This window comes from Eucyclogobius newberryi, unplaced genomic scaffold, assembly GCF_026437365.1.
Source record: "Eucyclogobius newberryi isolate DKJ021-1_F unplaced genomic scaffold, fEucNew1.0.hap1 SCAF_4, whole genome shotgun sequence".
Lineage (NCBI taxonomy): Eukaryota > Metazoa > Chordata > Actinopteri > Gobiiformes > Gobiidae > Eucyclogobius > Eucyclogobius newberryi.
This window is the reverse complement of record NW_027316056.1, coordinates 19,417,948-19,429,507: the sequence shown is the minus strand read 5'-3', so window position 1 is coordinate 19,429,507 and position 11,560 is coordinate 19,417,948. Positions and strand designations below refer to the sequence as shown.

The 11,560-nt window shown below is 43.6% G+C and overlaps 2 protein-coding genes across 3 annotated transcripts; both read left to right on the top strand.

Annotated features, from left to right (window-relative positions):
* Positions 1-1,015: 1,015 nt before the first annotated feature.
* Positions 1,016-4,517, top strand: LOC140377542 (meteorin-like protein). Its single transcript, XM_072462984.1, has 5 exons — positions 1,016-1,305; positions 1,976-2,159; positions 2,469-2,691; positions 3,618-3,677; positions 3,863-4,517. Exons 1-5 carry the CDS (start codon positions 1,214-1,216, stop codon positions 4,168-4,170), a joined length of 867 nt encoding a protein of 288 aa, XP_072319085.1. The 5' UTR covers positions 1,016-1,213; the 3' UTR covers positions 4,171-4,517.
* Positions 4,518-8,412: 3,895 nt separating this feature from the next.
* Positions 8,413-11,147, top strand: LOC140377480 (polymeric immunoglobulin receptor-like). Of its 2 annotated transcripts, none has more exons than XM_072462909.1 (8): positions 8,413-8,471; positions 8,550-8,879; positions 8,955-9,269; positions 9,401-9,706; positions 9,977-10,051; positions 10,530-10,634; positions 10,714-10,760; positions 11,016-11,147. In XM_072462909.1, exons 1-8 carry the CDS (start codon positions 8,438-8,440, stop codon positions 11,130-11,132), a joined length of 1,329 nt encoding a protein of 442 aa, XP_072319010.1. In that variant the 5' UTR covers positions 8,413-8,437; the 3' UTR covers positions 11,133-11,147. The 2 variants fall into 2 exon arrangements, with proteins under 2 accessions (XP_072319010.1, XP_072319009.1); XM_072462908.1 differs by having other exon boundaries at positions 10,705-10,760.
* Positions 11,148-11,560: the final 413 nt, after the last annotated feature.

The following is an 11,560-nucleotide window of genomic DNA, read 5'->3' as shown; positions in this document are numbered from 1 at the left end:
AATAACTTTTGAGTATAGAGTTTAGTGGAGGGAGCCGTGAGTAAATAAGGTCGAGCCGTGTTGAAATGAGATATAGAGGAATGTGAGTGTGACTGTTGTGTAAGAGATGTGCACAAGTCAGTTTGAGAAGAGGCAGGTGATCCCGGGGCAGGAGCAGGTCAGAGGCTGAGGGCTGTGAATACTTCAGATAGTGAGGAAGCACCTTTTGTCCCCTGCTGTAAAATAATAATGCATTAGACTTATGAAGCACTTCTCCAGACACGCTGAGCCACTCTGATTTGAGGCATTATTTGTTCACTAAACCGACACGGCTGATAAATTACATCAGTCTGGGGCAGACTGAAGGGTTGTTACCATAAATCTATCACTCACACACGCATTCATTCATTCATAAATGTGTGTGTGTGTGTGTGTGTGTGTGTGTGTCATGGGGCCATTCTGTTGGCCTTTCTCGAAATGCACAACATTGCTCTGGCTGTCTGAGGGAATGTGACGAGTTGGTACCATCACCATTGCGACTGTTTTCTCACGGGAAAACAGTCCGGTAACCAAACATGCGTTTCGAGCACACGTGTGACTTTGGTCACGCAGCCTTATGTTCTGTAGAAAATATCCAAATAGAAAATATAGAAAATATAGTGTAAGCCGTTATTGTGCACAACCAAAATGTGAACTGTGGCAAACGTTTAAAACAGTAGTACAAGCAAAGCCTTGTCACGTGATTCTGTTTTAATATATGAACCGTATTTTGGTATGTGAATGATCTGCAAAGACTTTTGCATTTAGCAGCTATTGACCTCGGAAGTCCGAATCTGTGAATATGACACTAACTTTACCTGACTGAACCGTGTTTGCATTTGCGTGCCGTCAGTAGTTTTAGTTGCGTGTCTTTTGGAAACGCATAAATAGGCGCGTGTGCGCTTCTATCCAGAGTGGGAGGAGCCTTGTGCGGGGTTTGGAGAAAGCGCACGCGTCTCACTCACGCAGACTCAGCTGTTGGCACGCGCTCCCGGTGACGTGAGGCAGAGCTTGGGTTCTGAACAGCTCCTGCTGTTGTGCCGCTTTATTTCTGGGTTTCGTCCAAATGTCTTTTCTCCAGAGCACGCAGCGGACACACGGCTGAGCGGGATGTGGGCTTTAGCGCGGAAGGACTTTTCTTTGGGACTACGTTTGCCAGAGTAGCGCGGCTCGCTCGCGCGCGTCTGTGAGGAGCATGCCGGGGTGGACCGCTCACTGGGTCATGACTCTGCTCTTATGTCGCGCTGTGGCTCAATACTCCAGCGATCAGTGTAACTGGCGAGGAAGGTGAGCAAGACACTTTTAACTTGTACCGCAGAAGACGCGACTCTAAATGCACTCATAAATGCACTGCACTAAAAGGTGACAGAATACATATGATTATAAGATCCCAGTGTAGCTCCTGTTGATTTTTCAGTCTGATGCAGTTCCCAAACTTTGTGTCTTGAGTTTAGTCTCAAAATAATCCTTGCCAAAAATCAGGCAACTTACAACTTATTATAGTAAAGTAGTATATTGTCAATTATTACGGATATATTTTCTTATTTAATATTTTGATATTAATGAGCCCCCAAAATATTACTCAAGTAAATAACTTTACTAACTGCTTTACTAACAGCTATTAACCACGTTGTTTTTGTTTTGTTTTTAAGTTTGGTATAGTTTGTGTTTTAAAATGTGCAGACTGATTATGGCTTTTAGCAAAATACAAGTGGCCTATTCAATATCCTCTTTATGTATCTATATTGAGCTGATCCGTTGAATTTCCCTGCTCAGCCATATGTCGCCTTTGATCACATCACTGGGTCATAAAATGCATTATTCATCTAAAAGCTTATGTCAACTAATCACATCTGTTATAGCTCATTCTCCCACTGGAACATCTAAAACCTCCTTAATTCTTCTTAACATCATTTCTAACAATATACATCCCTCAATTGTTCTTCTGTGATTGCAGTGGTTTGAGCCATGAGTCGCACCGCAGGGACGTGGAGCAGGTTTACCTCCGCTGTTCACAGGGCTCTTTGGAGTGGCTCTATCCCACCGGGGCCATCATTATAAATCTCCGCCCAAACTCAGAACAACTCTCTAGGCACAAGAAAAGGCTTCACGTTTGCATCAAGCCTCACACTGATTCAAAGGTACTAAACGGGAAGCCCTCTAGTAATGAGTCGATTATTTGGTTCACTACAACTTCACTTGACTGAGATACAAACTAGAACTGCCTTGATATTCTCTCAAACTGAAATAGCAAGTGTATTACCATTCATTATGTCTAAAACAAAATACCCAAATGAAATGAATACACATTCTCCGTAAACTGATAATTCAGTGCATTCTAAGAAGCAAATGGATGAACTTGATTTATTTAGTGCATAATTTAGCGGTGCTATTGTGCAGGTTTTTTGGTTGATAGGGAAAACTCAAACACGCAATGTTCTTTTTTAAAGGGGTCCCACATATATTTGGAGAGGGCGGGTGAGCTGAAGCTGTTAATAACAGAGGAACAGCAGGTCCAGGGTGCGGTGCACTGCTTCAGCCTGACAGAGGGGGCGCTGTTTGTGGAGGCGGCCCCTCACGCAGACATCAGCCGCAGGATCACAGCTTTTCAGTACGAGCTGGTGACCAGGCACCCAAGGGTGCAAACGTTCCCTTTTATGCACCAGGGGCCAGGTGAGTGGAGCAACATGTCACACAGAGTGATTCTGGCAGTGATAGTGAAGAGGGACATTTACGGAAACTAGAAGAAATCAAACTAACATTATTTATACAGACAAAAAAAACAAATGAGAATTGAATTCAATATATCATGTAATATTTGTTGAATTATAAGCACAGTCAAACCTTCCTATAATCAACAATACTTTATCATTTTTAATGGGACGTGTTGCAGCAGTGTCTCAGCCCCTCCCCCGCCTCCTCACTCCCACATTTTCTTCTTGAGTTAACCAGACATATGAAAACAAGCAGACTAATCATAAGGTCACATCAGGGTCACTCACACCGGGTAAAGCAATCACCTCACAGCTGTCAATCAAGAGCCAAGATCCCCCTAAAGCAGTGCATTTTGGGTATAGCCCACTCAAATATGAGCTGATGGGGGCAATCAGAGGAAGCCTGGCTTATAGCCCTGAGACAGAAGAAAGTCTGTCTGTTTGTGTCTGGCACTTTTATTGGGGTTTTTAGGAGCTGTTTGGGTCAAAGGTCGGCCCTCTGATTATACGTCCTGGCCCACCTGCTCTTCTCATTCACCATCGCACTTTGAACTGTCTTAAGGCTCACAAACTCCCTCCAATGAAGAGATCAAGAGACCAAACTGTTTACAATATGTACCAGCTCACCCACGTATCAATGGGATATTGTGACCTGTTATAAATTACAGATTAAATTACTTATTACTCTTTTTCTTCTCTCTGCGTAAATGACACACAATTGAAAGAAATAATAATAATAAATAATGATGATAATAAAATAGTTTACAAGTCTTAAATATTGCACAAAACACTAATCACAACAGGTTTAATCCATGACTTAGACAAAATCATAGACTTCAAAACTTTTGTGAGTTGTCCAAAGCCTTTGTTTTGTTTCTTTTATAGTTCCATGTGAGCCTTGTTCAGATGAAGAGGTCCTTATGGCAGTGTGCACCAGTGACTTTGGTATGTACGGGACTTTTATTTGCAACTTTTTTGTTAATTAATGTTAGATATCTGCATATTACCGGTATATGCTCATCGTAAGAAAAGGTGTTTTAAAACATCAAAAAAGATGTACCTTAGGTGAAGCAACTGTAGACATATCAAAGATTGAATGCACAAAATAACAGTCTTTCCTTGTGTTTCAGTGGGCATTGGTGTGTTCCACAGAGCAGGTCCAGACGCTCATGCTGTTGCTGTGGTGGCTCTGAGTCAACTGCTGCGTCAGAAAAGCAGTTTGTTTGTGTGGGCCGGAGGTAGAGGGCGCAGCTGGACAGGACGGGTCCGTGTGCCCTCACAGTGCCCCCTTCCACAAAGAGGCAAATACCTTTTGACCGGGTCTGTTCACTTTGGAGAGGCCTGGCTCGGCTGTGCGCCTCGATACAGAGACTTCATGGACCTGTATGAAAAAGCTCATGAAGAAGGGACAAACCCCTGTGAAATCACTGTTTATTGATCAACAGGAGAAAAAGACAAAAGTGGATGTGAGGATGAAACAGGATTTATGATTATTTCTAAAAGACAGACTTGGTCTTAATACTTGGATGATCTTTGTTCTTAACCGCTCTGAGAGAGTGGATCAGTGACAATAACCTTAAAGTGTGAGAGTGAGGGGTGTTTCCTGAGGGTGATACTGCTTGTGTGGTCATTTTCTTTAAATGAGTGTTTGCTTTGTAAAAAGCTTTTATGTAAAGTAGAAGTTTTCTTCTGACAGAAGTGTTATCTTTGCAGCTCTGTGAGTCTCCAGTTCTTAAATCTGTGTGGTTTTATATTGAGAGAAAATAAAAAATATTTGAAACATTACATTTGCAATTGCACAGTTGATGTTGGAGTTGCAGTAGAAGGTTCAAACTGAGGTGACTGACCCCAAACTGTGTTGAGTCTTCAGGAAGAGAAGGAATGGATGGAATGTCTCCTCCCACAACACACTGTGTGCTGCTGCTGCTGCTGCTGCTGTGGTGGTGGTCAAATCAAATCAATTTATTTTTGTAAGGCCCAAAATCACAACAACAGTTGCCTCTGAGGGCCACAGGGAGAAATAAATCAACAATGTCTGTGGTGGTGATGAAGTCAGACAATGTCTGTGGTGGCGAGGGACGATGTCCCAGGGTCCTCTGTCCTTAGACTCTCCTTCTCGGCCAGGAAAAACTACAAAAAAACCTCTTTGGGAAAAAAGCGTAGAAACCTGGAGGAGTTCCAGTGAAGGAGAGATCCGACTCTCACAGACGGACACAAGGAGACTGGAGCTGGACCCACTCTTCAGGCAGATGAGGGACCGTCCACACAGGGCAGGGACCACTTCACCAGGAGAGGGGCATCTGGGTCCACAGGTCCTCAGGAGTGAGAGAAAGAAAAGAAGGCGGTGAACAGTTTGCAAGTGGAATCAAAAAATAAATATTGTTTGATAGCATAAGTAGTCAGAAGAAGAGGATAGTGCTCAAGCTGTCATACTTCCCCCAGCATAGGTACTCCTAGGGCAGCGTAGCTAAAGCTGTGGGTTTATGTTTCTGTTCCTAACTAGTCTGACCATAAGCGATTTCGAAGAGGAACGTTTTAAGCCTGGACTTAAATGAAGAGACTGTGTCAGCATATTTAACATGGGTCGGGAGCTGATTCCATAACACAGGAGCTTGGTAGCTAAACGCTCTACCTCCTACAGTACTTTTAGAGACTCTTGGCACCACCAGAAGGCCGGCATTCTGAGAGCAAAGAGCTCTGTTTGGATGATATGGTTCTATAGCATCTTTGAGGTAGGATGGGGCCATGTCATGTATGGCTTTGTAGGTCAAGAGTAGAATTTTAAATTTGATTCTAGACTCGACGGGGAGCCAGTGAAGAGACTTCAGCACTGGCCTAATGTGCTCTCTTCTTTTTGTTCCTGTTAGTAATCTTGCTACTGCATTTTGAACCAGTTGAAAGCTTTTTATAGAGCTTTTAGGACACGCTGCGAGCAGGGAGTTACAGTAGTCTAATTTAGTCGTTACAAATTGGCATCACTTTTAGGCAGGATTCTTCTGATTTTGGCTATGATGCGCAAATGGAAATAGGCTGTTTTACAAGCTTGATTTATATGAGCTTTAAATGAGAGCTCCTGGTCAAATAAGACTCCAAGGTTGTTTACAGTAGAACTGGAGGCTACACTGACATTGTCCAGTGTTACTATCTGCTCAGATAGAGTGTCTCGTAGATGCTTAGGGCCAAGTACAATGACCTCGGTTTTTTCAGGGTTAAGAAGCAGGTAGTTAAGTGTCATCCAGGTTTTTATCTCCTTCACACAAGTACTAAGTCTGTCTACTTGATCGCTCTGATCAGGTTTCATTGATAAATACAGCTGAGTGTCGTCTGCATAGTAGTGGAAGTTAATGTCATGCTTTCTGATAATGTTGCCTAATGGCAGCATATAAAGAGTAAACAGAATTGGACCGAGTACCGAACCCTGTGGCACACCGTAAATTACTTTAGAGCTTGGTGAGGAGCTCTGGTTTACATTAACAAATTGGAACCTATCAGATAGATAGTGGTGCTGGTGCTGCTGCTGGTGCTGCTGTGGTGGTGGTGCTGGTGCTGCTGGTGGTGCTGCTGGTGCTGCTGCTGGTGCTGCTGCTGGTGGTGCTGCTGCTGCTGCTGCTGCTGGTGGTGCTGCTGCTGGTGCTGCTGGTGCTGCTGCTGCTGCTGCTGGTGGTGCTGCTGGTGGTGCTGGTGGTGCTGGTGGTGCTGCTGGTGGTGGTGGTGGTGCTGCTGATCCTGCTGGTGGTGGTGCTGCTGTGGTGGTGGTGCTGCTGCTGTGGTGGTGGTGGTGCTGCTGCTGGTGGTGGTGGTGGTGCTGCTGATCCTGCTGGTGGTGGTGTTGCTGTGCTGCTGGTGGTGGTGCTGCTGTGGTGGTGGTGGTGGTGGTGGTGCTGCTGCTGCTGTGATGGTGGTGGTGGTGGTGGTGCTGCTGTGGTGGTGGTGGTGGTGGTGGTGCTGCTGCTGCTGTGATGGTGGTGGTGGTGGTGGTGCTGCTGTGGTGGTGGTGGTGGTGGTGGTGCTGCTGCTGCTGTGATGGTGGTGGTGGTGGTGGTGCTGCTGTGGTGGTGGTGGTGGTGGTGGTGCTGCTGCTGTGGTGGTGGTGGTGCTGCTGTGGTGGTGGTGGTGCTGCTGTGGTGGTGGTGGTGGTGCTGCTGCTGTGGCCATAAGCTTCTTTTCACTGGTTTGGATCACAGACCTAGTGAATATTATTGTACACAAAAAGTCAAAAGTACAACAGAGGCATTTGTCAAATGTGTGTGATTGGAGACTAGCCCCTATTGCATTAGTTTAACACGTTACTAGGGTAATTACAAACCCATTAAAAGAGACATCCTCATCCAAACGTTTAGAGCAAGAGACATCTAAATATAAAGTGTAACCATCCCTGTTTTGTGCACGCTCTTGTGTAAGTGTTTGTCTACAGCACACGCGCCACACACAAACAAACCGCAGCCTAGAAACCCAACACACTGCTGCACCCCTGGCACTGGCCCCTGGCTCAGGGCCCAGGGCCCTCTGGCATCCTCGCTAATTCAGGATACACTTATCCATCTGCATGGAGACTTTACAGTAACCTTTTGCTGGTGAAGCGCGCGCGATATGGAAACAGAGACTCTCAGCTGTGCGAGTTAACTGCAGACAAGGGAATGGCTGCGCTCAGGAAAAATGCACATGTGCTCTCCGTCCGCATTTAACCAGCGATGGTATTCAGGGTGGGGCCAGTGGGTTATGGCCCCGTCACTGCTTGTATTGCAAGTTTAGTTTAGCTACATAGTAAAGACGTTAGCTGAGGAAGATTTGAAAATCATTGATTCAACTGGAATGTCACATCCACAGCTTTCCCCAATGCCCTCTTGTGGTTGTAATATGTACAACTTGTACGTACTAGCCCGATTCCTAATCTGATTTATATATTTAATATATATATATATATATATATATATATATATATATATATAATGGAGGACAAGCCCCTACATGGGATGTACCACCGGAACATAACTGATGTGGCTGATCCTGCCAATGGCTAGAGCACTAGAGCTCAGAGCACAGAGGCTCTCATCATAGCTGCAGATGAACAGGCCCTGAGCAATAAAGGCCCAGATCTACCACACCAGACAAGACCCAAGGTGTAGGCTGTGCAAAGAGGCCCCTGAGACAATCCAGAATATAATTTTAGGGTGTAAGATGCTGGCAGAGAAGCATACATGGAGCACCATAACCAAGTGGCATTGTGAACAGGCACATCTGTGCGGAGTATGGACTGGAAACCCCAAGGTCAATGGAAACACTTCCAAAGGTGGTAGAGAATGACCGAGCTGAGATCCTGTGCGACTTGAGTGCTTGTCTTCTGATCCAAAAGTCAGCTGGTCAGGCAACAAAGATCCCATAATTCCCATATATATACATACAATTCTCACAATCCACGGGTGGTCTCGTCCCTTTTTTTCTATGGCCTCCTTCCTTACGGCTAATGTACAGTCATGTACACACATGGTGAGGAGCTTTCACGTCTTAACGTCTGTATTATTATACTCCTTCATTTATCACATTCATGCTTAGCATAACACTGTCAAGGCAAAACAGGAAGGAAGTAAAAGTCTTAAGATTTGACTAGTCAGGTTATTTATGTACAAAGTGTGAAAATGGAAGTGAAAGTAATTTTTTTTTTTAACCAGTGTCCACACCCATCGTCTTAAACAGTCATTTCCATCATGTGGACCTCACGGAAACTGCTCTTTGGTCTCTGTAAGTTTTTCATACAAATACATGTTCAATTATGTATATTTTAAATATCAGATTAATTGTTTTCCATTTAATGTGCAGTTTTTATGGCATGTGGCTCTACAGCTGAATCTGATGTGGTTGAAGTCTATGCATATGTTGGAGGAGAAGCCAAAGTGTCATGCTCGTACCCAGTGGGCTATGAGTCTTATGAAAAGTACCTGTGCGCTAAAAACTGTGGAGATGATGACATTCTGGTTACAACCACACAAGGAACAGCAAATAGATACTCTTCAAATGACCATGTTCAAATGCTAATCTTTACTGTGACTATTTCAAACGTCCAGTCGTCTGATGCTGGAAAGTACTGGTGCGGGGTGAGCAAAAATGGGAAGGATATCTACACCGAAGTGACCGTGCATGTTCAATCAGGTAAATAACCTTCAAAGTCTTCGTGTGATGTCCTCATTTCCTCAAAGATGTAACATGTTTGTTTTGTTATGTCAGACGAGTGTTGTGACAGTGTCCGTACAATCCAGGGCTATGAGGGCAACAGCGTCTTCGTAAGCTGTCCACACCAAAACGAGTTTGTGAACAGTTTCCAATACATGTGCAATGGTTCACAGCCCTCCGCCTGTCTAAAACAGGCACTTGTCACGACCAACACGAGACAAAATGGACAGTTCAGAGTCGTGGAACCACAAGGAGAGTTCACAGTGGAGCTCACTGGTGTCACCCATCAAGATGCTGGATCATACTTGTGCGGAATTCAGAGAAGCAACAACTTTGATGTTTTTTCTCGTGTTGACTTGACAGTGAAAGGTGAGGGAACATGTGCTGCGAGATATGGTCGCAAAGAGTATTTTTTAGAATCTTGTGATTTAAGCAAGAACAACAAAACACAGCTTTTTCTATTGCCATTTACAGCTGCAATTGCCTTTTCTCTTTGTCAGAGTGGTGTTGTGTGGCTTCACATGATGTCAAGGGTTTCTTGGGGCAGTCGGTGACCCTGCAGTGCCCATATCCTGCTGAACATCGCTCCAACACAAAGTTTCTGTGTAAGGGGGATCGACAAAACACCTGTCAAACTGTAGTGACCGGTGCAGCATCCACCGACAGGTTCAGACTGCAGGACTCCTCCAGCTCCTTCTCTGTCACCATCACAGGGCTCAGACGGGCCGACACAGGGACGTACTGGTGCGGCTCTGACTCACAGTGGACCCCTGGGAAGTACTACACCAGACTCCACCTGACTCTGGGTCAGTTCATTCAGAGCTCTGTGGCGGCAGTTCAATAATATTTCAGTTCATATTGTATGCTTCAAATGTTTGGCCAACAGTGGTTAGTGGTTATTGACACCTGTGTGTCAGCTTTGTTTTTGGAGTTCTCTGATTTTATAACTGGTGAAACAAGAAGACATATAGTACCAATAGGACGTGAAAAAATATTTCTATTGCTCTAGAATAACAAAAGTATTTAAAAAAAAAAAAATCATGGATGTTCACAGTTGTACTGTGTCATTTTGACAGGATATCTGAAAGTCTCTACTGTGTCCCCAACAATGACCTCAATTACAAATGGATCTCAATCAACACCTAACAAAGGTGAAGTTTATTATTATTATCTAAGTAATGCATCGGCAAATAAAGATATTGAGTCATTTAAAAATGGGGTGCACGGTGGCAAAGGCGGCTAGCGCTCTTGCCTCCCAAGAAGGCCAGAAGACCAGACCAACATCACATCATCTCTCTGGGTGGCGTCTGCATGTTCTCCCCGTGTTACCGTGGGTTCTCTCCGGGTTCTCCGGCTCCTCCCACCGTCCAAAGACATGCATGTGTTAGGCAAAATTGGTAACTCTAAATTGGCCCTAGTGAATGAATGTGAGCGTGAACCGTCTGTAATGTCTATGCCTCTGTGTTAACCCTGCGACAAGTTGGCCACTGTCCAGGATGTACCCCGCCTAAGGCCCAAAGTCACTGGGATAGGCTCCAGTCACCCGCGACCCCGAAAGGGAATAAACGGTAGAAAATGGATGGATGGATGGATGTTTAAAAATCTATTCCTTTTTCAACCCCATTGCAGATACTGCCATTTCCCGTACTGTTTTGTATGGGGTGCCTGGATTATTGCTGATACTGGTAGTGGTGACCTCAGTCATTGTGTTCAAATCATGTCTCAGAACAAAAGGTATGTGGAAGAGATGTCAGTGCATTTGGAAAAATCCAAAATATGTTTTATGATATTTTGTATTTTTTAGAAAACGAAGGGAAGAACAAGATCAGCTCTGCAAAAGAAGAGCTCAGCGTCAATGTGGTAAACAGTTCAAACTAAACTAAACTTAAGATCAAAGAAACTTTCACACCAATTCACATCCCACCCAGGGGTGCTCCATATCAACATAAGAAAAACAAATTATGATAATGTAATTTTAATAATTTAGGGAAGAAATACATTCTTCTCTCAAGTATTTTTTTAATCTTGACTGTAGATAAAGAAAAGAGCAGGTCTATGTAACGGTGTATTGTCACAGTGCTTTTTAAAGTCTCTATGGTCAAAATGTATTTTCAGATCTATCGTAATGAGGAAGTTGTGGTCTCGTCGACAGTTAAGGGTTGTTGCCGTGATGATGAGGACGTGAATTTGTATGAAGACTTTAGTAATGAGCAAATTTACGCTAACTGTTAAAACAAAAAGGGTAAAACAAAAGTAAGTAAGTAAATTGATGTAAATGATTCAATTTAATATATGCAGTAACAATCCATCTTTCTATATAATTATATTGTATATTCTCTTTGTATGTCTTGTAAAGTATGGGAATTGATCAGAAAAGATTAAATTGTGTTTTATTTTATTTTGAGTCAATGTTCAATGTTTTTGTTGTGTTCCATTCAAATATAACATGGTTAACACTGCATGTGGTTTCACTTCTGCTTTTGTGTCCATGTTGTGAACTTTAACAGTATTTTATATTTAGAATTGAGGAAAATGTGGAGCATGTACTTGTTGAATTGATTTGCTGAAAGATGTTGAAACTGTATTCAATTTTAAAACCAGTATACAAACTGAAGTAAACCCTCTCTTTGAATCGTCATTTGAGCTGAGACTTCCGGCAC

Coding starts and splice junctions, on each gene's coding strand:
- LOC140377542 (XM_072462984.1), top strand. CDS start 1,214: ATGCCGGGGTGGACCGCTCACTGGGTCATGACTCTGCTCTTATGTCGC. Junction 2,160..2,468: donor AGCCTCACACTGATTCAAAG/GTACTAAACGGG, acceptor TCTTTTTTAAAG/GGGTCCCACATATATTTGGA. Junction 2,692..3,617: donor TTTTATGCACCAGGGGCCAG/GTGAGTGGAGCA, acceptor TTTCTTTTATAG/TTCCATGTGAGCCTTGTTCA.
- LOC140377480 (XM_072462908.1), top strand. CDS start 8,438: ATGTGGACCTCACGGAAACTGCTCTTTGGTCTCT. Junction 9,270..9,400: donor TGTTGACTTGACAGTGAAAG/GTGAGGGAACAT, acceptor TCTCTTTGTCAG/AGTGGTGTTGTGTGGCTTCA. Junction 9,707..9,976: donor CAGACTCCACCTGACTCTGG/GTCAGTTCATTC, acceptor TCATTTTGACAG/GATATCTGAAAGTCTCTACT.